This window comes from Oncorhynchus mykiss, chromosome 7 (assembly GCF_057628025.1).
Source record: "Oncorhynchus mykiss isolate SJ-2025 chromosome 7, ASM5762802v1, whole genome shotgun sequence".
Lineage (NCBI taxonomy): Eukaryota > Metazoa > Chordata > Actinopteri > Salmoniformes > Salmonidae > Oncorhynchus > Oncorhynchus mykiss.
In genome coordinates, this window is record NC_143028.1 from 15108491 (window position 1) to 15133071 (window position 24581).

At 44.4% G+C, this 24581-nt stretch overlaps 1 protein-coding gene across 3 annotated transcripts in view; it reads right to left on the reverse strand.

Moving 5' to 3' along the window:
- Window positions 1–10591: 10591 nt before the first annotated feature.
- Window positions 10592–24581, reverse strand: part of LOC110527455 (inactive dipeptidyl peptidase 10) — a 66657-nt gene continuing 52667 nt past the window's right edge. For all 3 annotated transcript variants that reach the window (XR_016497108.1, XM_090240342.1, XM_036982866.2), the window contains exons 21-26: window positions 22668–22722; window positions 22483–22579; window positions 22139–22197; window positions 13865–13961; window positions 13665–13738; window positions 10592–13235 (exon numbers count right to left, since the gene is read on the reverse strand). Coding sequence is in view for 2 of the 3 variants with exons in the window: in XM_090240342.1 (XP_090096468.1) it covers window positions 13095–13235; window positions 13665–13738; window positions 13865–13961; window positions 22139–22197; window positions 22483–22579; window positions 22668–22722 (523 nt within the window). In the remaining variant the exon portion in view is untranslated. The remainder of the gene's footprint in view (window positions 13236–13664; window positions 13739–13864; window positions 13962–22138; window positions 22198–22482; window positions 22580–22667; window positions 22723–24581) is intronic.

Sequence of the window (24581 nt, forward strand, 5' to 3'; positions counted from 1 at the left end):
GGTTGCCTCACATCCTCAAGTATTTTGCTGTTCAATAACATTTTCCACCCTTCTTTATGCAATGGAAAGTGGGAGATGTATGCGTGTGCCCCCAATCTCCCACAGAGTAAGGACAGACGAAGAAATCGTTCTAACTACTTGTGACAAGTTGCGGAGACCAGCTAAACATCTGCTGGGCAGCGTCTGAGCCAGGGAAGAAGCAGTGGAGGAGAAACGACAGGTCCAAATGAATAGAGAAATATGACTAATAGGACTGTATCTTCCCAGGAGTCTCCAGGGGAAGATACATGTATACATAGACCTAATCTGATCTAGCGTCTCCTTACCCATATCTATCCTGTTGACATCGTGAAGGCACATAGAGAATGGTTTTCCCACTCTAGTCAAGGAGTTTGGTTCAGAAACCACAGATGAGACCGTCTGTAGTCGAAGCGTTTACTTGAAAAATAATTGTCCTCTCATTGTAAGTTGCTGTCTTTCTGTATTTAGATAATCAATGTATACACTGCTGTGCGGGACATTGTAAATACCAAAATGTCCACCCGAATACATTCCAACATACCAACATATAGGACGGTATGAATGGCTGAAATATATTCACAGCAAAACGTCAAAGACTACACAATGCCAGCTTTTTAAGCCCTGTAAAGACAACAATAAGGTACTATGCATCATCCTTTGAGATGCATTCTGTGGGACCATTATAGGCTATGGTTTCTGAGACAGCAACCCACAAAGCATCAGAGAGAGATAATAATGGTAGTGATTTCTGCACATTCTGCTTGACTCGAAAGCAGCATTTCAGGCGTGAGCAAATGAAGCCAAATGAATAAAGCAGTCAAGCCATAAATGTATAAAAACCATGCTGTTTGTTTAACATGTTCAAACCTCTGTGGATCGTCACCATTGGAGCTCTGGCCTCCTTGTGCCCCCTGGTGCCAGTGTTTGAGCACACACACGTGCACACACCTCGATTGAGAGGCAGCCACTGCAGTGGTTGCAGCTGTGATTCCCCTTCTGTGTGCAGCAGGTTTTCAGAGGCCTCATCTCAGGGTTTGCCTCTACTGTTTGCTGCCCTGCCAGCTTGAAACGCCTTGCCATTTAAAGGCATTATCTGTTATATAGTAGCACTGACTACTCCCTGAGATACGGTTATATACGCTGAGGAGAGGAAATACTTTTGTTGTTTTGTCTACTGGCTGGCACATTTAGGTACTACAGTCCACGCAAGCACGACCACTATTCAGTATGTTCCCCAACCACAGTTTTCTAATTAGCCCAGACGCATCCATTAAGAATACTGGGCAGCAGGCCGGCAGCCATACGCGTATTACCAACCACACTAACCATGCTACTTAGAGCCCGTGAAGGCAATACATTCTCGTCTTAAAGCTACGTTCTGCCCGCCTGCACCTATAATGCTCGCTAATTGAATGAAGAAAGAGGAAGTCTGCGCTCTTGAGAATGGTGGATTCTGATTGGCTGGCGGCGCACGAGCCTTTCGGTTTCTCCAAACTGTCATTGTTAATCAAGTCTCATCTCTTAACACTGGGCTGGTAGTTATCAATGAGGTTGAGATTAATATTCGGGGCGAAACAGATGATAAATCATTTGTGCGTAATTAGTGCACACGGCAAGGTTACAGCTGACATGAATTTTTATCTTAATTACGTGGGAAATTTGTTCCATTAATTTAATTTGGCTTGCTCGAATGAGTCCGACACCTAACAAAGTTAATCTTACACCTGTCATTGGCAGCAGGAGAGGAAGGGCTATGTGGATTTGGGAGGAGGAAGGAAATAGGTTCTTCATATTGCTGGCTCTTTTAAGTGGTGTGTGTGTGTGTCTGTATGTTTGTGTGTGTGCGTGCGTGTGGCCATAAAAATCCAAACAGGAGCACTTCTGCCCATCTGTTACAGTATTTCCCCCAATTCACAGACTTGTTTAGTTTACAACTAGGGCATCATTGGCGGCAGGGTAGCCTAGTGTTTAGAGCGTTGGACTAGTAACCGGAAGGTTGCAGGTTCAAATCCCCGAGCTGACAAGGTACAAACCTGTCGTTCTGCCCCTGAACAGGCAGTTAACCCACTGTTCCTAGGCTGTCAACGAAAATAAGAATATGTTCTTAACTGACTTGCCTAGTAAAATAAATAAAAATCATGTGGTTGTTAAATTATAACCTTGATTTGTAGAACTGACGTTTCGAATCAGACATTTTGCAGTGGAGGGTTAAATGAGCTCCGTTTTATGGAAGTCACAGAGTGTGACAGCACATTGAGTGTATTATTATTTCTGGCGTCACCAGACAGTGTCAAGGCTGTTCATTGGCTCTCATCAGGGAGAGGAGGCCTCCACAAGGCCACTGTCATGGATAGCTGCTTCATATAATTAGCATACTTGATTAAAAAGTAGGAATAGGACAATAAACCTGGAATTATTCAATCAGATGCCTCATTTTTCTCGGTAGAATAAGATAATGTAGTAGCAATATTGCAACAGTTTTATCAGTAGTATCGAAATGGGCAAACACAGACAACAAGACAAAAGAATATGACTTCAAATCAAATCATAGTTTTAAAGTGATTGTCCTTTGGTCAGAATGTATTTTTTTTAAAGTAGTACTAGTAGTCTATTAGTACCATAATAGCAAGCACAATAGTACTACAGGAATTAACTGAATTTAATAAACTCAAAACCATCTACCGATTAGAAGAGAAGGGGGAACCTGAAGGAAGCATCAGACATCCCACTCTCTGAGGGTGTCTCAGGACTTGGGATATGCAAAATACACATATTTCTAATTCACACATGCTATACTACGCACGGGTGTGAAATAGGACAAATAGAAGCACCCACAAAATGATTTATATTATTATCAGGTTCGATATCACGCCATGATAATTACACAACCAATCCCGTGACGCCGAAGATTAACCGAACAGGAAAGCCCCGAAAATGACGGATTTAAAACAAAAAACAAAGGGGCCTTAATCGAATTCACCTGCTCCTCAGTCATTCAAACTGGCAACTCTATTACCTGGCGGTGATTCACAGTCCATGATGGCCTCCGCCATTCTAATAGAACGTCTCTCCTGCTGTAATACAGACACCCCAGGCTTCAAGCCATTTGTCAAGCCTGTGATTTCACCTGGAAACTAGGTTTAACCCCACGGAGCAGCTCTCAGATCCTCAAACACTTATTTTGGCACGGAGCAGCTCTCAGCTCCTCACCCGTCACTTAACCTGGCACGGAGGAGGGCGAGCTAATGATCGACTGATTCAGAAAGGGACACTCAGGAAAATAAAGGGGGAGGAGGGATTGGTAGGTTCAAGTTTACATTACTGTCTTGGTATTATATCAGATATTGATGCCTAAAGATGCTGCTGCTGGTGGTGATGATGATGAGGGGTATGAAGAGAATGTTGAGTATCACCAGTAATAGTATTGATTTGAAGTTTTTCACACATTTTACCTCAGACTGCAGCTTCAAGACACCGTATGGCGCATATGACGCCATGGGGAGTTCCTGAGCTGCTCTTTAGACCAGGTGAAGTCTGGTTGAAACCAGGTGAAGGATGTTCCCTGATTAGAAACAGACTACTGGAGAACATCTCCTCTCTCTTGTTCTGCTTCATTGGCCAGGTGATGATCTCTAAGAGCTGGAGAACATCTCCTCTCTCTTGTTCTGTTTCATTGGCCAGGTGATGATCTCTATGAGCTGGAGAGAACATCTCCTCTCTCTAGTTCTGCTTCAATGGCCAGGTGATGACCTCTAAGAGCTGGAGAACATCATTATGGAGCTGCCTCAGTAATTAGAAGGCAGACGGGAAAGAGAACAGAGGATCCTAGTCTTTGTCAAGTATCCAAGGATTTCAGGCTCTGTAGGATAGTATTTTAATTTTATTTACATTTTTAAATGTAACCATTATTTAACTAGGCAGGAACACCAAACTCTGGATCATCAATACAGTGTCTTAGAATCCTATGTGGGCAACTGAATAATTAAATCATTATTTTAAAAAATCCCTATAATCCAGTGTTTTTGGGAGGGCAATATAAAAGCAAATGTAGTCCTACTTCTATTAAATGAGCATCTTCACAGTGAATGTGCTGCTATTGTTTTCACAGCGGTGCTGTATTATGATTATATAACATTTATAATTCATGAATAACTGCGTACAAACACGTGCATGTCGTTCCCTTCTGGTGAATGTATAAGGATTACAATTTGACTTGATAGATTCGTTTGTACAGCATTTAGCTGAGGTTTGGACAACAGCGCTCTCTTGTGGTGAGAAAAAAAATACTCAAACGCACCTGTCCAAAACTAAAAAGTTAAATTAGAGCACCACCTGCAGGTGAAAAGGCATGGTGTCCATACAATATGTTCAGTGATATAATTTCACCCTTACCTACAGTATTTATCTCTACTCTATTCAGTGTCATGCAAGACAACATGCATGTATTGTAACACTACACTGTTTTTCGCGACGCGGACCCTGTGTTCTGTGCCTATGCTGCTCTGTACCATCACTCATTCATATATCCTTATGTACATATTCTTTATCCCCTTACACTGTGTACAAGACAGTAGTTTTGGAATTGTTAGTTAGATTACTTGTTATTACTGCATTGTTGGAACTAGAAGCACAAGCATTTCGCTACACTCGCATTAACATCTGCTAACCATGTGTATGTGACAAATAAAATTTGATTTGATTTGATTTGCACTCATTTCGCTATTTCATTCATAGATTGTTGCATATTTCTAAATGTTAAGTACTTAGTTCAGTTGTTTGCAAATAACAGCAATGGTTGATGAATTCTGACTACTGAGATGTCTATCTAAGCATCAATCCCCATCACTGTGCCCAGTTTCCACCCTGGCATTGTTCACACCATAGTTGAGGTGGCACTGGCAGATGTATCTACCATTACGGCTCTGGCTCTATAAATCCCTGGTGCCTCCATTGCTCATTAATCTAGCGGTGTGTTTAGGGTGACTGGGACACAGATGGCATTGAACTAGAGCCACTGGAGCCCTGCTAGCTCTTCAGTAGGACTGGCTAGTTGTCACCAATGGGGTGTGAAGGTGTTTAGAGCTGAGCAGACCTCCAGACCTGCATGCCCTGCAGAGTACCAGATAAGCAGCCTCTTTCTATCTCGCGTTGGGGGGAACCTGGAGGGGCTGTCTAGGCTAATTGGAGAGCCAGGAATCAGTGGTTACATTCCACTCACTGTACTAACATCCTATGCACAGTAAGCTGTAATCTATCAAGTGGAATGAAAAGAAGGATACACCTGTATGGCAGGAACTGGCTGATAATGTTGTCTGTCCCTCATTGTAAGAATGTAGATGGAATTCCTTTGTATTGAATCAACAGACAATCTATTTCATGTTCAGTGGTTATTGTACACATGTTCATATGCAAGCCTGATGACTGCGTAGGTCTAAATCACTCATTAGTCACACAGTTCGTGTCAGGTGGTTTGTGCTTTCAGCAGCTGAAACACTGTCCAAGTGGACTGTCTGGTTCTCTGTTTCTGGAATGACAAACTGTAGCAAGAGACCTGATTGGTTGACCAGAACGAGATGGCTTGATGCAACCTGGGCTTAACAGGTGCCCCACTAAACGCTGCAGCTATTCAGGACTCATGGAGGTCCCACCCTGGTCCCTCCCCCTACCTTCCCACCCGCCCTCGGTAGCTGAGAGCAGCTGCTCCAGCATACAGTAGAGCTGATCTGCAGTAGCCACGGCTCCAGATGTCTCTGCTGGGAGGTATTAGTGGAGGGTCATGCTCTGGAATTTACTGCAAATCTTCCCCATCCTTCACTGCTACCAGAATGTGCGGACCCCCCTGGAGTTTGGCCCTGAGACGAGTTAGCGGGAAGCATTTCAGTGCGATACCTACTGCATTTTTGTAGACCCTAGCATTAGGCCTAGGCTATATCTGTATGGGCTATGCTGAGTTAAGGGAAAGCACTGGTTAATAATGGTTTACTGACTGTAGTGGCTCCCACATGTGTGACAGGTGAGGAGACAAAGTTGAGATCCGTTTTCCCCATCCAGTGAAATAAAAACCTTGTTAAAGCTCAGCTCTGTTTGCTTTTTAAAGCCAGGTGGTCATGGTGATGGCCACTTAAAGGTCAGAGGTCAGAGGGAGTGGGGCATCTATTACTCGACACCGACGTGCACTATTTCCACCACCAGGTGCGGAGAGCGCTGTGACAGCCGTTGTTAATGGATGGTATGCCACTAATGTGGCGCAGATGTCTTCGCATGTGGTTCCCCCACCGCCACACCGTTTCATTGGAGTTGAACGAATTAGGCAGGTGGCCGCGGAACGGAAACTCAGACATAACTGGAGCGTATTCATTAGGGCACATCGTAGCAAAACGTTTTGCAAGGACAATTATAAATGTCTTATTGGAAGTGTTCAAATTGCCCCTCCTTGTCTAAGTTTGTTTTCTACCGTTTCGTGCCTAATGAATACAACCCGGATAATCAAAAGTGATAGGCTTCCTCTCTCAGAACTGTCTGTATGGATATTCCGTGAGAGGACCTATACCAACATGCTGTTTAGAGGCGGGTCGCCATTATGGAATGTATGACACTGTATGCCACATGTTTACTGAAGAAAATAGGCAGGTTGGTTGAACAGCTGAAAAATATAGGCCTACATCAGGAACATGACTGTGTCCAAAATGGCACCCTATTCCCTATATAGGGGAGCATTAGCTAATGACAAGAGCTGAGCCTTGGTCATGGTGAAAGGAAGCAAATTGTTAAGTCATAAATCCTCATCTTGTCATCCTCTCGATTTGTCTTCTCTGAGATAAGAGGGTTTGCAGAGAAACACGCCATCAGCCCCAGAGGGCTTTCACTCTCTACCCTGTCTGGTCTTGTCTGGAGTGCCACAGCAATAGGACAAATTGTTATTCTGTAGGGAAGACTGATGGTGCAGCAAGTTGAGCAGTGCTATTACAATATCAGAAAGGAAGATAGATATATTGAGCAATGCATACATGTATATGACTTGGCTTTATGTCTGTACTGCTTACGTTTTGCTTTCGTCTGTGCCGCCCCCATCTTTCCCTGAGGATGGGATTGGAAGCCTCTTCCTTATAGGAAACATATTTCTGGCCACTGGTCTTATCACAAAAGTAACTTCATGTTTAATAGTATTAGAAACCTCTACCACAATAGCACATCTGTTAGCTGTCTGCTGTAAATCGTTATTTGTAAGGGTTAACGTTAGGAGGACTATTTTGGTACTTGAGATGAGGGTACTTCAACACTAGATGGTGCTCTGGTCTTACTCTGAAGTCAAAACAAATCAACAAAGTTGATATTACTCACAAGTCTATAATGCTGAACCAACATTTTGGCACAAAGCCTGCGTTTACACAGGCAGCGTTTACACAGGCAGCACAATTCTGATATTTTTTTTCCCTCATTTGTCTTTTGACCAATCAGATCAGCTCTTTTGCCAATAATTGGAGAAAATATCTGAATTGGGCTGCCTGTCTAATTGCAGCTATGGTGACTCAGGGCTATGACGTAGTTGAAACAGGTTATTTGTATGCAGTGTAACCAATGACCATAGTGAGAGGTAACGCAATCTTAGTTGTGTACTCAGTGGTTTTTAAACAATTCATATCTGGCTTCCATTTGATAATATCTAAAAGCATTTAATGAAATACCATTTTCTGAGTGTTTATTGAGTGTGGTTTGTCTGAGGCTGAGGGAGGAATCAACATGCAGCCAACTGAGCCACATTCCCTCTCCCACTCCCCACCACAGAGTGAGACATCCAACCAGGCAGGAGTATAGCTTGACAGATAGAAGCATTAGGGAAGACCGGGGCCCCGTACACTGACAAGGAATCTGAACCTTGGAAGGACATTGGGGAACTACTTGCAAGCCCATTGATCCCATTTGTTTAGATGGCAGGCTTATGAACTCAATTCCAGCCATTTCTTCAACATAGAAACATAGCATAGGTCTATGTCAAATCCTCTTCAGTATAATGTGTGGCTTCCATAGTGTTCATCAGTATTCAAGTTAAAACTCCGCAGGGAAAGGCCTTCAATACACTCTTAGACAAAAGGGTTCCAAAAGGGGTTCTGCGGCTGTCCCCATCGGATAAACTTTTTTGGTTTCAGGTAGAACTATTTTGGGTTCCATATGGAACGTTCTGTGGAAAGGGTTCTACATGGAACACCAAAGGGTTCTACCTTAAACCCTTTCACCTATGGCGACAGCCAATGAACCCTTTTTGGTTCTAGATAGCACCTTTTTTTTTCCTAAAAGTGTAGTGCTAACATCCTTCTTTTAGCCACGAAACCAAAACATTAGCTTACTTCGAAAAATGAAGAAATGGTCAATGGAATGTACAGTACATAACGTTAAGTACATGTAAACAACAATACTGTGTGTCTACTCAGATTTAGATAGTACAAAGGGCTTGGAGATATTTTCAACTCAAGATAATCTAGCCAATATAGACTGAATATGCCTTCTGTATGCATGCATGTACACACCGCCAGTATAGGTTGTGCATCGTTGTATTAATTCAATTACATATCAAGATGATAGAAACGGGAGGAGGTGTTATGTGACATCAAATATACATACAGCTAATAATTTAGGGTTGAGACGACATCTATTCCTAACGAGAGTTTACACAGCATGGAGATGTGTGATGTTTAGTTTTAGACTTCACATTGCATACACGGTGCAAGTGACAAGTGAGTAGGACGCAGAGCATGGAAACAGACCCTCAGGGCCTGCAGAGGCTAACATGGCCCACAACAACCCATTATTATTTACAGCATTGATACAGGTGTAGGATCTTAATTTGATCACTTGCTGCAAGAGAACCTGCATGCAGGACATTTTCAACGTGCGGTGTATTTGAGGTTTACAAAGGCTTCTGAATTTTGAAATTTCCACTTAGAAATTTCAGACTTGATTTTCCCTTACGAAATGTTTTTATCAACCCCTACAAAAATAGCCATTAATTATAATCCACACAATAATTCACATTTCCTGTTGTTGCGGGATTCATTTCCTGTTGTAGCAAACGGGTTCAAATTAAGCTTTCTGCTCGAAATCTCTCACACAGACCTTCACCAGAACTGACAGTGGACATAAGAATATTCTCAAGGCATGGGAAGGATAGCCTCAGGACCAGGTCATTTGCCCTATCGTACCAACTCCTCGTCACTCATTGTCAAGAAAAACAATATTTGGCTTGACAATGAAAGTAAGGGAGTTGACGAGCACCTTCAGATCTTGGACCAGACTATAAGAAGGAGGCTTCAGGTGTAAGAATGAGAAAAGGACATATTGATGTTAGCAAGAACTTACAAATGCTCCATATACTGTATGATAAGATGTATTCTGGAGATAAGCAGCTATTTTTTGTTTTGAACAATACAATAAACCAATTCAGCTAGCACAGTTTCGGCACTTCAGTGATCCATGTGTAAAAGCGTCCTCTGGCTAAGTAGCGAGGATTGCGTACTGTATAATAGCTAACAAACCATGCAGTGCTACAGTCAAATGTCCATTTGACATAGTATCATCCAGGTCAGAATTGTATTCCTTTCTAGGGTGGTGAGAGCGACCCCCCTCCCCCACCATAGACTTTAAAAAGACAGCAGCAACAGACAGAATCCCTAAGCGCATGAATAATAACAAAGTGCAATGCCCATCACAAGTGAATCTGTCTTGCAACAATGGGGATCTCCTCATATAGAGATCGGAGCAGTGTGCTGTTGTCATTTGGCTGTGTATCCCTCCACATCGCTCAAGCTCAAGGCCTATTTTGTAGCCTGGTTAAACCAGACTGAGTGCTGCGCTCAACATTGTCTCACACAATGGGGAAGCATAGAAAACTCAATGTATCAGATACATGGCTCTGAGGCTACCTATTTTGTACTTTCCTTCTCTCAAATAGGTTAATTCGGTCAGAGGAGACTCAGTATGAAGCTGACTTACAGGACAGTGTTTAATTTGTTCCGGTAAAGTAATTAAATCTCTCTCAGTTTATGCATCCCAAATGCCACCCTATTCCCTATATAGTGCACTACTTTTAACCAGAGCCCTATGGTTCTGCAGGTAGTGCACTTAAAAGGGTGCCATTCAGGACGCAAACAGTCTGTCTGTAAAATAATCACACAAGTCACTGGCTAGATCCATGGGACTACAGTAGAAAATTAGCCGGCTGGCTAATGTGGCACAGATATTTTCACACATGTTGATTAATGTGCACTATAACAGGGATATCACACCCAATGTGTGCATGGATTTGTATCGTATACAATAAATGAATGAGCAGCAATAACCTCCAACCTGTTTAACTTACCATCTGAACCACTGGGACACTGAGTAGCCAATGGAAACTTAGGCAGGATTAAAGACTTCAGATTCACTGTCGTTCCAGACATCTGAATGCTGTGCAGAATATATTATTTTGATGCCTACATTTACTTGGCTCTCAGATGGAAAAATCGACAGAAAGCCTCTCAGTATGAGACCCAGAGAGACCTGTCACGGACATCTCATTGGCAGAACACAGTTGTTTTCTAAACTTCTTTATTGTTCAATCAATCCAAAGACAATGGCTATTCATCTGAAGTGTAACAAACCCCAGTAAAAACAAAGACCGTAAACTCGTACAATATTCTTATAGATCAACCCCTGCGACACATATCTCAAAAATATACACACTGTATACTGGAAACGTACAGCTGAAAACAGCATATCATAAGACATGAAAAATAGCACTTTATCAAATAATCCATGGTGTTATGTCCTATGTAACATCACCTAATACGTGTCTATATATGTGCATGTCAGTAACTGAAAGTAAAATGTAGACATTATTAGAGCACATATAAAGAATGGGATGAGACAGACGGAAAGCGGTAGAGTTGTGTTCATGCTTATTACAATTGGAACAATGTGGATAAACGTGGGCTTCAACAAAAGTATGCTTTTCACAGTATGATGATACAGCTGATGGTAAAAGCTGTGGAGGGAGAAACCAGTGTTTCACTGAGTGGAATTTAAAAAATGTAAAACAAAAATGACATTTAACCCTCAGATTTGGTCCAACCACTGCGTTATTCTACAAATAGAAAGCCTCCATGATCTGTAGTCCTGTTTGTTGCAAGCACGCACACACGCACACACAAACCAAACACACACACATACACACACACACATCACATTACCCCACATCAGCTACAGTTGAAGTCGGAAGTTTACATACACCTCAGCCAAATACATTTAAACTCAGTTTTTCACAATTCCTGACATTTAATCCTAGTAAAAAATCCCTGTCTTAGGTCAGTTAGGATCGCCACTTTATTTAAAGAATGTGAAATGTCAGAATAATAGTAGAGAGAATAATTTATTCCAGCTTTTATTTCTTTCATCACATTCCCAGTGGGTCAGAAGTTTACATACACTCAATTAGTATTTGGTAGCATTGCCTTTAAATTGTTTAACTTGGGTCAAACATTTTGGGTAGCCTTCCACAAGCTTCCCACAATAAGTTGGGTGAATTTTGGCCCATTCCTCCTGATAGAGCTGGTGTAACTGAGTCAGGTTTGTAGGCCTCCTTACTCGCACACACTTTTTCAGTTCTGCCCACAAATTATCTATAGGATTGAGGTCAGGGCTTTGTGATGGCCACTCCAATACCTTGACTTTGTTGTCCTTAAGCCATTTTGCCACAAATTTGGAAGTCTGCTCGGGGTCATTGTCCATTTGGAAGACCCATTTACGACCAAGCATTAACTTCTTGACTGATGTCTTGAGATGTTGCGTCAATATATCCACATAATTTTCTTGCCTCATGATGCCATCTATTTTGTGAAGTGCACCAGTCCCTCCTACAGCAAAGCACCCCCACAACATGATGATGTCACCCCCGTGCGTCACGGTTGGGATGGTGTTCTTCGGCTTGCAAGAATCCCTTTTTCCTCAAACATAACGATGTTCATTATGGCCAAACAGTTCTATTTTTGTTTCATCAGACCAGAGGACATTTCTCCAAAAAGTACGATCTTTGTCCCCATGTGCAGTTGCAAACCATAGTCTGGCTAATTTATGGTGGTTTTGGAGCAGTGGCTTCTTCCTTGCTGAGCGGCCTTTCAGGTTATGTTGATATATGTCTCATTTTACTGTGGGTATAGATACTTTTGTACCTGTTTCCTCGAGCATCTTCACAAGGTCCTTTGCTGTTGTTCTGGGATTGATTTGCACTTTTCGCACCAATGTACGTTAATCTCTAGGAGACAGAACGTGTCTCCTTCCTGAGCGTTATGACGGCTGAGTGGTCCCATGGTGTTTATACTTGCCTACTATTGTTTGTACAGATAAACGTGGTACCTTCAGGCGTTTGGAAATTGCTCCCAAGGATGAACTAGACTTGTGGAGGTCTACAATTTTTCTACTGCGGTTTCTTTAGATTTTCCTATGATGTCAAGCAAAGAGGCACTGAGTTTGAAGGTAGGCCTTGAAATACATTCACAGGTACACCTCCAGCTGACTCCTATGATGTCAATTAGCCTATCAGAAGCTTCCAAAGCATGACATCATTTTCTGGAATTTTACAAGCTGTTTATTAAAAGGCACAGTCAACTTAGTGTATGTAAACTTCTGACCCACTAAATTTGTGATACAGTGAATTATAAGTGAAATAATCTGTCTGTAAACAATTGTTGGAAAAATTACTTGTGTCATGCACAAAGTAGATGTCTTAACCGACTTGCCAAAACTATAGTTTGTTAATTAACAAGAAATTTGCGTAGTGGTTGAAAAACGAGTTTTAATGACTCCAGCATAAGTGTATGTCAACTTCCAACTTCAACTGTATGTCTTGCCTACATTGGACACCTAATCAACAGCAAACATCCCTCGCGAGGGCAGAGCAGTCATTGTACTGCTTCAACATAGCGATCCCAGATCCACACACGGCCCGCCTGCACGTCCTCCTGTCAGTCACCATCTAAACCTAGCCCTGTCAGTCATCATCTATCCCTAAACCTGTCAGTCATCGTCTAACCCCAACCCTGTCAGTCATCATCCTCTTTCCCTATCTCCTCAGGTAGCGGTGTGCTGAAGTCCTGAAAACATGTTCTGAAGTAGCCAACCAGGGACTCAGACAGGTGCTTCTGGCTCTGCAGGGACAGGAAGTGGCCCTCGTCTGGGTAGAGCTGTCTCAAACAAAGGTCAAAGGTCAAACACAAGGTCAGTCAGGATAGTACTGTCCAGGATTGGGACTGTCATTTCTGTAGTGAAATGTGTGTGGTTACTCCTCTATCAGTTAGAAGGAACAAGAAAGTAACTCAATGTTTTTCCTGAGAGGTGTGTGTGTGTGTGTGTGCGTGTGTGCGTTGCATATGTGTGTGTGTGTGTGTGTGTGTGTGTGTGTGTGTGTGTGTGTGTGTGTGTGTGTGTGTGTGTGTGTGTGTGTGTGTGTGTGTGTGTGTGTGTGTGGGGGGGGGGGGGTGTGCATGTGTGTACGTGCGAAGGTGGTGGGTGAGTGAAAATATATTGGCTAGCAATCAAAATCACTTCAATAATCACATTATATAATCACTCATTCAACATTTTCATTCAAATTTGTTTATCACGGCTCGTACCTGCATTGTGTAGTTCGCTCCAATTTTGATCAAGTGCTTAATCAACTCTGCTGAATGTTGGAAATGAACATTTGCTGAAAAAAAGGACAAAAAAGCACCAATTGGTTTTGCAAATTGACTTTGAATACAACACCAATCACTGATTTTGACAGATTTAGGATTGTCTATTTTCCATTTCTGTTGGACAAAAGGGTATTTACCATCAGCGGTTCCATGAATCAACAGAAAATCCGGTCCTTGCGGTCCTTTCATCATGTTTCCTTGCAACCCTTTCATATTTGGAAGCACTCTAGAAACCTGAAAGAAAAGATATGGGAGACAGCGTAACCTCAAGGTTTTCCATTATTTTTTTACCATTATTTTTGACAAGGAGTCATGCTGAGACCAAGGTCTTTCTCACAGATGAGCCCTGTATACACATCAATATAAACATCAATATACACATAAATATTCACATCAATATACACTATACACATCAATATTCACATCAATATGCACTACCAGTCAAACGTTTTAGAACACATACTCATAACAGGTTTTTCTTTAGTTTGACTATTTTCTACATCGTAGAATAATAGTGAAGACATCAAAACTATGAAATAACACATATAGAATCATGGAGTAACCAAAAAAGTGTTAAACAAATATAAATATCTGTTATATTTGATATTCTTCAAATAGCCACCCTTTGCATTGATGACAGCAGCTTTGCACACTCTTGGCATTCTCTCAACCAGCTTCATGAGGTAGTCACCTGGAGTGTTGTGTTGAGACAAGGTAGGGTTTGTATACAGAAGATAGCCATATTTGGTAAAAGACCAAGTACATATTACAGCAAAAAAAGCTCAAATAAACAAAGAGAAATGACAGTCCATCATTAAGACATGAAGGTCAGTCAAAACGAAACTTTGAAAGTGTATTCAAGTGCAGTCGCAAAAACCATCAAGCTGGATGAAACTGGATCTCATGAGGACCGCCACAGGAATGGAAGACCCAGAGTTATCTCTGCTGCAGAGGATGGGTTCATTAGAGTTACCAGCCTCAGAAATTGCAGCCCATATAAATGCTTCACAGAGTTCAAGTAACAGACACATCTCAACATCAACTGTTCAAAGGAGACTGTGTGAATCAGGCCTTCATGGTTGAATTGCCGCAAAGAAACCACTACTTAAGGACACCAATAAGAAGAAGAGACTTGCTTTGGCCAAGAAACACGAGCAATGGACATTAGACCTTTGGTCTGGAGTCCAAATAGAAGATTTTTGGTTCCAACCACTGTGTCTTTGTGAGATGCGGTGTGGGTTAACGGATGATCTCCACATTTGTATTTCCCACCGTAAAGCATGGAGGAGGAGGCGTTATGGTGTGGGGGTGCTTTGCTAGTGACACTGTCAGTGATTTATTTAGAATTCAAAGCACACTTAACCAGCATGGATACCACAGCATTCTGCAGTGATATGCCATCCCATCTGGTTTGTGCTTAGTGGGACTATCATTTGTTTTTGAACAGGACAATGACCGAACACACTTCGAAGCTGTGTAAGGGCTATTTGACCAAGAAGGAGAGTGATGGAGTCCTGCATCAGATGACCTGTCCTCCACAATCCCCCGACCTCAACCAAATTGAGATGGTTTGGGATGAGTTGGACCGCAGAGTTAAGGAAAAGCAGCCAACATGTCATGTATTGTCATGTTGTGTCTTTCTGTCCTTTCCTTTCACCCTGTCTCCCTCTGCTGGTCGTATTAGGTTACCTTTTCTCCCCCGCTTTCCCCCAGCTGTTCCTTGTCTCCTCCTAACTACCCATTCACCCCGTTTCCCACCTGTTCCCTTTTTCCCTCTGATTAGGTCCCTATATCTCTCTCTGTTTTTGTTCCTGTCCTTGTCGGATTCTTGTTTGTTGTGTTTCATGCCTGAACCAGACTATCGTCATGTTTGCTGTAACCTTGTCCTGTCCTGTCGGAATCTGCCGGTCTGTCTGAACCTACCTATGTTTGGTAATTAAAGAAGCTCTGTTAAGTTAATTCGCTTTTGGGTCCTCATTCACTCCCCGTGACAGAAGAATCCGACCAAGAATGGACCCAGCGACTTCGGATCCTCTCCACTCAGCCGTCGAGATCCAGGGAGCGATGCTAGGCAGACACGAGCAGGAATTGTCTGCTGCTCGACATGCCGTTGAGACCCTGGCCACCCAAGTCTCCAACCTCACAGAACAGGTTCACCATCTCCGCCTCGATCCACCGGCCACTTCCAGGGCTTTCGAATCTCCGGAGCCCAGAATCAATAACCCGCCGTGTTACTCTGGGGAGCCCACTGAATGCCGCTCGTTCCTCACCCAGTGTGATATTGTGTTTTCTCTCCAGCCCAACACTTACGCCAGGAGCACTGCTCATGTCGCCTACGTCATATCTCTCCTTACTGGACGGGCTCGTGAGTGGGGCACGGCAATCTGGGAGGCAAGGGCTGAGTGTACTAACCAGTATCAGGACTTTAAGGAGGAGATGATACGGGTTTTTGATCGATCTGTTTTTGGGGAGGAGGCTTCCAGGGCCCTGTCTTCCCTATGTCAAGGCAATCGATCCATAACTGACTACTCTATTGAGTTTCGCACTCTTGCTGCCTCCAGTGGCTGGAACGAGCCGGCCTTGCTCGCTCGTCTTCTGGAGGGTCCCCGCGCAGAGGTAAAGGATGAGATTCTCTCCCGGGAGGTTCCTTCCAGCGTGGATTCCTTGATTGAACTCGCTATTCGCATTGAGCGACGGGTTGATCTTCGTCACCGAGCTCGTGGAAAGGAGCTCGCGCTCTCCGTTGCCCCCCTCTCCGCATCACTACCATCTTCCTCTGCCGGCTCGGGAGCTGAGCCTATGCAGCTGGGAGGTATCCGCATCTCGACTAAGGAGAGGGAACGGAGAATCACCAACCGCCTCTGTCTCTATTGCGGTTCTGCTGGTCATTTTGTCACTTCATGTCCAGTAAAAGCCAGAGCTCATCAGTAAGCGGAGGGCTACTGGTGAGCGCTACTACTCCTGTCTCTCCTTCAAGATCCTGCACTACCTTGTCGGTCCATCTACGCTGGACCGGTTCGTCAGCTTCCTGCAGTGCCTTAATAGACTCTGGGGCGGAGGGCTGTTTTATGGACGAGACCTGGGCTCGGGAACATGACATTCCTCTCAGACAGTTAAGGGAGTCCACGGCCTTGTTCGCCCTGGATGGTAGTCCTCTCCCCAGGATTCAGCGTGAGACGCTACCTTTAACCCTCACTGTTTCTGGTAATCATAGCGAAACCATTTCTTTTTTAATTTTTCGTTCACCTTTAACACCTGTTGTTTTGGGCCATCCCTGGCTAGTTTGTCATAATCCTTCCATTAATTGGTCTAGTAATTCTATCCTCTCCTGGAACGTCTCTTGTCATGTGAAATGTTTAATGTCTGCTATCCCTCCTGTTTCCTCTGTCTCTTCTTCACAGGAGGAGCCTGGTGATTTGACAGGGGTGCCGGAGGAATATCACGATCTGCGCACGGTGTTCAGTCGGTCCAGGGCCACCTCTCTTTCTCCACACCGGTCGTATGATTGTAGTATTGATCTCCTTCCGGGAACCACTCCCCCCCGGGGTAGACTATACTCTCTGTCGGCTCCCGAACGTAAGGCTCTCGAGGATTATTTGTCTGTAGCTCTTGACGCCGGTACCATAGTCCCCTCCTCCTCTCCCGCCGGAGCGGGGTTTTTTTTTGTCAAGAAGAAGGACGGGTCTCTGCGCCCCTGCATAGATTGTCGAGGGCTGAATGACATAACAGTGAAGAATCGTTATCCGCTTCCTCTTATGTCTTCAGCCTTCGAGATCCTGCAGGGAGCCAGGTTTTTCACTAAGTTGGACCTTCGTAACGCTTACCATCTCGTGCGCATCAGGGAGGGGGACGAGTGGAAGACGGCGTTTAATACTCCGTTAGGGCACTTTGAATACCGGGTTCTTCCTTTCGGCCTCGCTAACGCTCCAGCTGTCTTTCAGGCATTAGTCAATGATGTCCTGAGAGACATGCTGAACATCTTTGTTTTCGTTTACCTTGACGATATCCTGATTTTTTCACCGTCACTCCAGATTCATGTTCAGCACGTTCGACGTGTCCTCCAGCGCCTTTTAGAGAATTGTCTTTTTGTGAAGGCTGAGAAGTGCACTTTTCATGCCTCCTCCGTCACATTTCTCGGTTCTGTTATTTCCGCTGAAGGCATTAAGATGGATCCCGCTAAGGTCCAAGCTGTCATTGATTGGCCCGCCCCTAAGTCACGCATCGAGCTGCAGCGCTTTCTCGGCTTCGCGAACTTCTATCGTCGTTTCATCCGTAATTTCGGTCAGGTGGCAGCTCCTCTCACAGCCCTTACTTCTGTCAAGACGTGCTTTAAGTGGTCCGTTTCCGCCCAGGGAGCTTTTGATCTCCTCAAGAATCGTTTTACATCCGCTCCTATCCTTGTTACACCTGACGTCTCTAGACAGTTCGTTGTCGAGGTTGACGCGTCAGAGGTGGGCGTGGGAGCCATTCTTTCTCAGCGCTCCCTCTCTGACGACAAGGTCCACCCATGCGCGTATTTTTCTCATCGCCTGTCGCCGTCGGAACGTAACTATGATGTGGGAAACCGCGAACTGCTCGCCATCCGGTTAGCCCTAGGCGAATGGCGACAGTGGTTGGAGGGCGCGACCGTTCCTTTTGTCGTTTGGACTGACCATAGGAACCTTGAGTACATCCGTTCTGCCAAACGACTTAATGCGCGTCAGGCGCGTTGGGCGCTGTTTTTCGCTCGTTTCGAGTTCGTGATTTCTTATCGTCCGGGCTCTAAGAACACCAAGCCTGATGCTTTATCTCGTCTCTTCAGTTCTTCAGTAGCCTCCACTGACCCCGAGGGGATTCTCCCTGAGGGGCGTGTTGTCGGGTTGACTGTCTGGGGAATTGAGAGGCAGGTAAAGCAAGCGCTCACTCACACTCCGTCGCCGCGCGCTTGTCCTAGGAACCTTCTTTTCGTTCCCGTTCCTACTCGTCTGGCCGTTCTTCAGTGGGCTCACTCTGCCAAGTTAGCCGGCCACCCTGGCGTTCGGGGTACGCTTGCTTCCATTCGCCAGCGTTTTTGGTGGCCCACCCGGGAGCATGACACGCGTCGTTTCGTGGCTGCTTGTTCGGTCTGCGCGCAGACTAAGTCCGGTAACTCTCCTCCTGCCGGCCGTCCCAGGCCGCTTCCCATTCCCTCTCGACCGTGGTCTCACATCGCCTTAGATTTTGTCACCGGACTGCCTTCGTCAGCGGGGAAGACTGTTATTCTTACGGTTGTCGATAGGTTCTCTAAGGCGGCTCATTTCATTCCCCTTGCTAAGCTTCCTTCTGCTAAAGAGACGGCACAAATCATCATCGAGAATGTTTTCAGAATTCATGGCCTTCCGTCAGACGTCGTTTCGGACAGAGGTCCGCAATTCACGTCTCAATTTTGGAGGGAGTTTTGCCGTTTGATTGGGGCTTCCGTCAGTCTCTCTTCCGGCTTTCACCCCCAGTCTAACGGTCAAGCAGAACGGGCCAATCAGACTATTGGTCGCATCTTACGCAGTCTTTCTTTTCGCAACCCTGCGTCTTGGTCAGAACAGCTCCCCTGGGCAGAATACGCCCACAACTCGCTTCCTTCGTCTGCGACCGGGCTATCTCCTTTTCAGAGTAGCCTCGGGTACCAGCCTCCGCTGTTCTCATCTCAGTTCGCCGAGTCCAGCGTCCCCTCCGCTCAGGCTTTTGTCCAACGTTGCGAGCGCACCTGGAAGAGGGTCAGGTCTGCACTTTGCCGTTATAGGACGCAGACTGTGAGGGCTGCTAATAAGCGTAGAACTAAGAGTCCTAGATATTGTCGCGGTCAGAGAGTTTGGCTCTCCACTCAGAACCTTCCCCTTAAGACGGCTTCTCGCAAGTTGACCCCGCGGTTCATTGGTCCGTTCCGTATTTCTCGGGTCATTAATCCTGTCGCAGTTCGACTTCTTCTTCCGCGATACCTTCGTCGCGTCCACCCGGTCTTCCATGTCTCCTGTATCAAGCCCGTTCTTCGCGCCCCCGCTCGTCTTCCCCCCCCCCCCCCCCATCCTTGTCGAGGGCGCACCCATCTACAGGGTCCGCAGGATTTTGGACATGCGTCCTCGGGGCCGTGGTCACCAGTACCTCGTAGATTGGGAGGGGTACGGTCCTGAGGAGAGGAGTTGGGTTCCCTCTCGGGACGTGCTGGACCGTGCGCTGATCGAGGATTTCCTCCGTTGCCGCCAAGTTTCCTCCTCGAGTGCGCCAGGAGGCGCTCGGTGAGTGGGGGGGTACTGTCATGTATTGTCATGTTGTGTCTTTCTGTCCTTTCCTTTCACCCTGTCTCCCTCTGCTGGTCGTATTAGGTTACCTTTTCTCCCCCGCTTTCCCCCAGCTGTTCCTTGTCTCCTCCTAACTACCCATTCACCCCGTTTCCCACCTGTTCCCTTTTTCCCTCTGATTAGGTCCCTATATCTCTCTCTGTTTTTGTTCCTGTCCTTGTCGGATTCTTGTTTGTTGTGTTTCATGCCTGAACCAGACTATCGTCATGTTTGCTGTAACCTTGTCCTGTCCTGTCGGAATCTGCCGGTCTGTCTGAACCTACCTATGTTTGGTAATTAAAGAAGCTCTGTTAAGTTAATTCGCTTTTGGGTCCTCATTCACTCCCCGTGACACAACAAGTGCTCAGCATATGTGGGAACTCCTTCAAGACTGTTGGAAAAGCATTCCAGGTGAAGCTGGTTGAGAGAATGCCAAGAGTGTGTAAAGCTGTCATCAAGGCAAAGAGTGGCTATTTGAAGAATCTCAAATATAAAATATATTTGTATTTGTTTAACACTTTTTTGGTTACTACATGATTCCTTATGTGTTATTTCATTGTTTTGATGTCTTCACTATTATTCTACAACGTATAAAATAGTAAAAATAAAGAAAACCCTTGAATGAGTATGTGCTCTAAAACATTTGACCTGTAGTGTACACCATACTTATCAATATGCACATCAATATGCACTATACACATCACAATATACACTATAAACTACACACATCAATATACATCAATTATCACATGAATATTCACATCAATACACGAAAAGCAAAACAAAACCTCAGGTTTGAACAGAAAGCAATATTTGAGGGAAAACCAACCACAGCACTGAATAAATAGTTGTGAAAAGATTGCGTTAAACAATTAGCCTTGTTAAATCAGACTGCTCACTTATTCCTTCACTTCACAAACAATGCTGAGCACAGTGTTCAGTCTGGTTGAGCCAGGCTACAATACAGGACTGGATCAAACCTGTCTAACACCCTAGGGGATCCAGTGTGTTGCTTCATTATAAATCTTCTTCGGGATCGGTGTCACTTCCACGGGACGGTTAAGCTAACGTAGGCTAATTCGATTAGCATGAGGTTGTAAATAACAAGAACATTTCCCAGGACATAGACATATCTGATATTGGCAGAAAGTTTAAATTCTTGTTAATCTAACTACACTGTCCAATTTACAGTAGCTATTACAGGGAAATAATACCATGCTATTGTTTAAGGAGAGTGCACCGTTTTGAACATGAACGTTATTAACAAATTAGGCACATTGAAACAAATGTTTTAACAGAAATGCAATGGTTCATTGGATCAGTCTTAAACGTTGCACATACACTGATGCCATGTAGTGTCCAAAATCTAAATTGCGCCTGGGCTGGAATAATACATTATGGCCTTTATCTTGCATTTCAAAGATGATGGTACAAAAAAAATACAAAAGAACGGTTGGTTTTGTCTTTGTATTATCTTTTACCAGATCTATTGTGTTATATTCTACTACAGTCCTTTCTCATTTCCAAAAATGTCAAAGTGTTTCCTTTCAAATGGTACCAAGAATATGCATATCCTTGCTTCAGGGCCTGAGCTACAGGCAGTTCGATTTGGGTATGTCATTTTAGGCGAAAATTGAAAAAAGGGGCTAATCCAGAACGTGCCTTTTTCCATCTACCTCTAAGGACTGTATGAGTGATGCCCCGCTGTTTGTTTATGATAAATTTTACCTACTTCTCTGGACCAGCATCATTTACATATTAAATGGCTGGAACTGGATGGCCCACAAATCAACAACCCACTTTCAGGGGAACACTTATAACACAGTAATCTCACACAGGAAGTTGTACAGCTTCACTAGTTATTATTCTGACTGATGAACAATACCTGGCCCAAGAACATACGCACACACAAAAATTTGCGCACGTACACACACATAAATACGAACACCCAACACACACACACACACACACACACGCACGCACGCACGCACGCACACACACACGCACGCACGCTTCAGTGTGACAGTTCCCGCTGTTCTCCAATCTGCTGTGATATACTGTAGAACAACAAATAGAAAAGCATCAATAACAACAACAGATGGACTGTGATAAACAACTTACTTGATATCTGTTGTCGTTCTTTGACGTCAGGCCAAAGTATCGCTCTGAAAATGCTGAAGCTTCATGTGGAGAAAGTACGCAACATTTCAAAAAAGTATTCAGTTCTTTCATCTCCAATTTCATTGATAATCACATTTGTACAATATTTAATGTAATTTGTTGTGGAAAATGTACTCACACAAAACACACAGCACCGGTTACCCAATCCTAGATTGAGCCTAAACCTTGACTCAAAAACCTATTTCAATGGAGATTGTCCATTCAGCTTGCTTTTCAATTCAGGACTAGGTTTAATCTGTCAAGGAAACTGACCTAAAGGGTACGACCATGGAGACATTACTCACCGTAAAGTTTCCAGTCAACCACTGGGGAATTAGCAGCTGCACACTTAATCAGCGCAGTGGACCTCAGAAGCATCAAGGTGAGGTAAGCACCGTATCCCTGGAAAGAGTAGAAACACCTTCACTTGTTGAACACGCCCGTGAGTGTGAAGCATGGTGATCAACTGAAAGACAGCCGTTAAACTTGCCTTTCCGTAGATTCCGATCCGCGCGCGGTCAATGTATGGGAGTGTCATCAAGTAACTGTAATGAGTAAAAAATAAATGCAACCCAAAACAGAATGACTAATTATTTTTTACAGACATTTCATGGGGGCTTTAACACAGATGACTGACAGTGAAGTTAGAGGGCACAACCATGACATTCATTTTCAATGGAAAAATATTGTGTCGTACCATATTACATCCTGTCTTGTGGTATTGTCTTATATCATATTGTATGGCATCGCACCGCACTGTATATAGCATTACATCTTATATATTGCATATCGTATCATATCATATAATAGTGTATATCGCATCGTATCGTATTGTATTCTATTTTATATATATATATATATATATATACATATTCTATACAAATACTGTCCATAATGTCTATACATCCCATCATATGTAAATAAATACATATATATAGACATGATAAAATATACACTGCTCAAAAAAATAAAGGGAACACTAAAATAACACATCCTAGATCTGAATGAATGAAATATTCTTATTAAATACTTTTTTCTTTACATATTTGAATGTGCTGACAACAAAATCACACAAAATTATCAATGGAAATCAAATTTATCAACCCATGGAAGTCTGGATTTGGAGTCACACTCAAAATTCAAGTGGAAAACCACACTACAGGCTGATCCAACTTCGATGTAATGTCCTTAAAACAAGTCAAAATGAGGCTCAGTAGTGTGTGTGGCCTCCACGTGCCTGTATGACCTCCCTACAACGCCTGGGCATGCTCCTGATGAGGTGGCGGATGGTCTCCTGAGGGATCTCCTCCCAGACCTGGACTAAAGCATCCGCCAACTCCTGGACAGTCTGTGGTGCAACGTGGCGTTGGTGGATGGAGCGAGACATGATGTCCCAGATGTGCTCAATTGGATTCAGGTCTGGGGAACGGGCGGGCCAGTCCATAGCATCAATGCCTTCCTCTTGCAGGAACTGCCACATGAGGTCTAGCATTGTCTTGCATTAGGAGGAACCCAGGGCCAACCGCAACAGCATATGGTCTCACAAGGGGTCTGAGGATATCATCTCGGTACCTAATGGCAGTCAGGCTACCTCTGGCGAGCACATGGAGGGCTGTGCGGCCCCCCAAAGAAATGCACCCCACACCATGACTGACCCACCGCCAAACCGGTCATGCTGGAGGATGTTGCAGGCAGCAGAACGTTCTCCACGGCATCTCCAGACTCTGTCACATCTGTCACATGTGCTCAGTGTGAACCTGCTTTAATCTGTGAAGAGCACAGGGCGCCAGTGGCGAATTTGCCAATCTTGGTGTTCTCTGGCAAATGCCAAACGTCCTGCACGGTGTTGGGCTGTAAGCACAACCCCCACCTGTGGACGTCAGGCCCTCATACCACCCTCATGGAGTCTGTTTCTGACCGTTTGAGCAGACACATGCACATTTGTGGCCTGCTGGAGGTCATTTTGCAAGGCTCTGGCAGTGCTCCTCCTGCTCCCCCTTGCACAAAGGCGGAGGTAGCGGTCCTGCTCCACGTCTCCTGATGTACTGGCTTGTCTCCTGGTAGCGCCTCCATGCTCTGGACACTACGCTGTCAGACACAGCAAACCTTCTTGCCACAGCTCACATTGATGTGCCATCCTGGGTGAGCTGCACTACCTGAGCCACTTGTGTGGGTTGTAGACTCCGTCTCATGCTACCACTAGAGTGAAAGCGCCGCCAGCATTCAAAAGTGACCAAAACCTCAGCCAGGAAGCATAGGAACTGAGAAGTGGTCACCTGCAGAACCACTCCTTTATTTGGGGTGTCTTGCTAATTGCCTATAATTTCCACCTGTTTGTCCATTTGCAAAACAGCATGTGAAATTTATTGTCAATCAGTGTTGCTTCCTAAGTGGACAGTTTGAC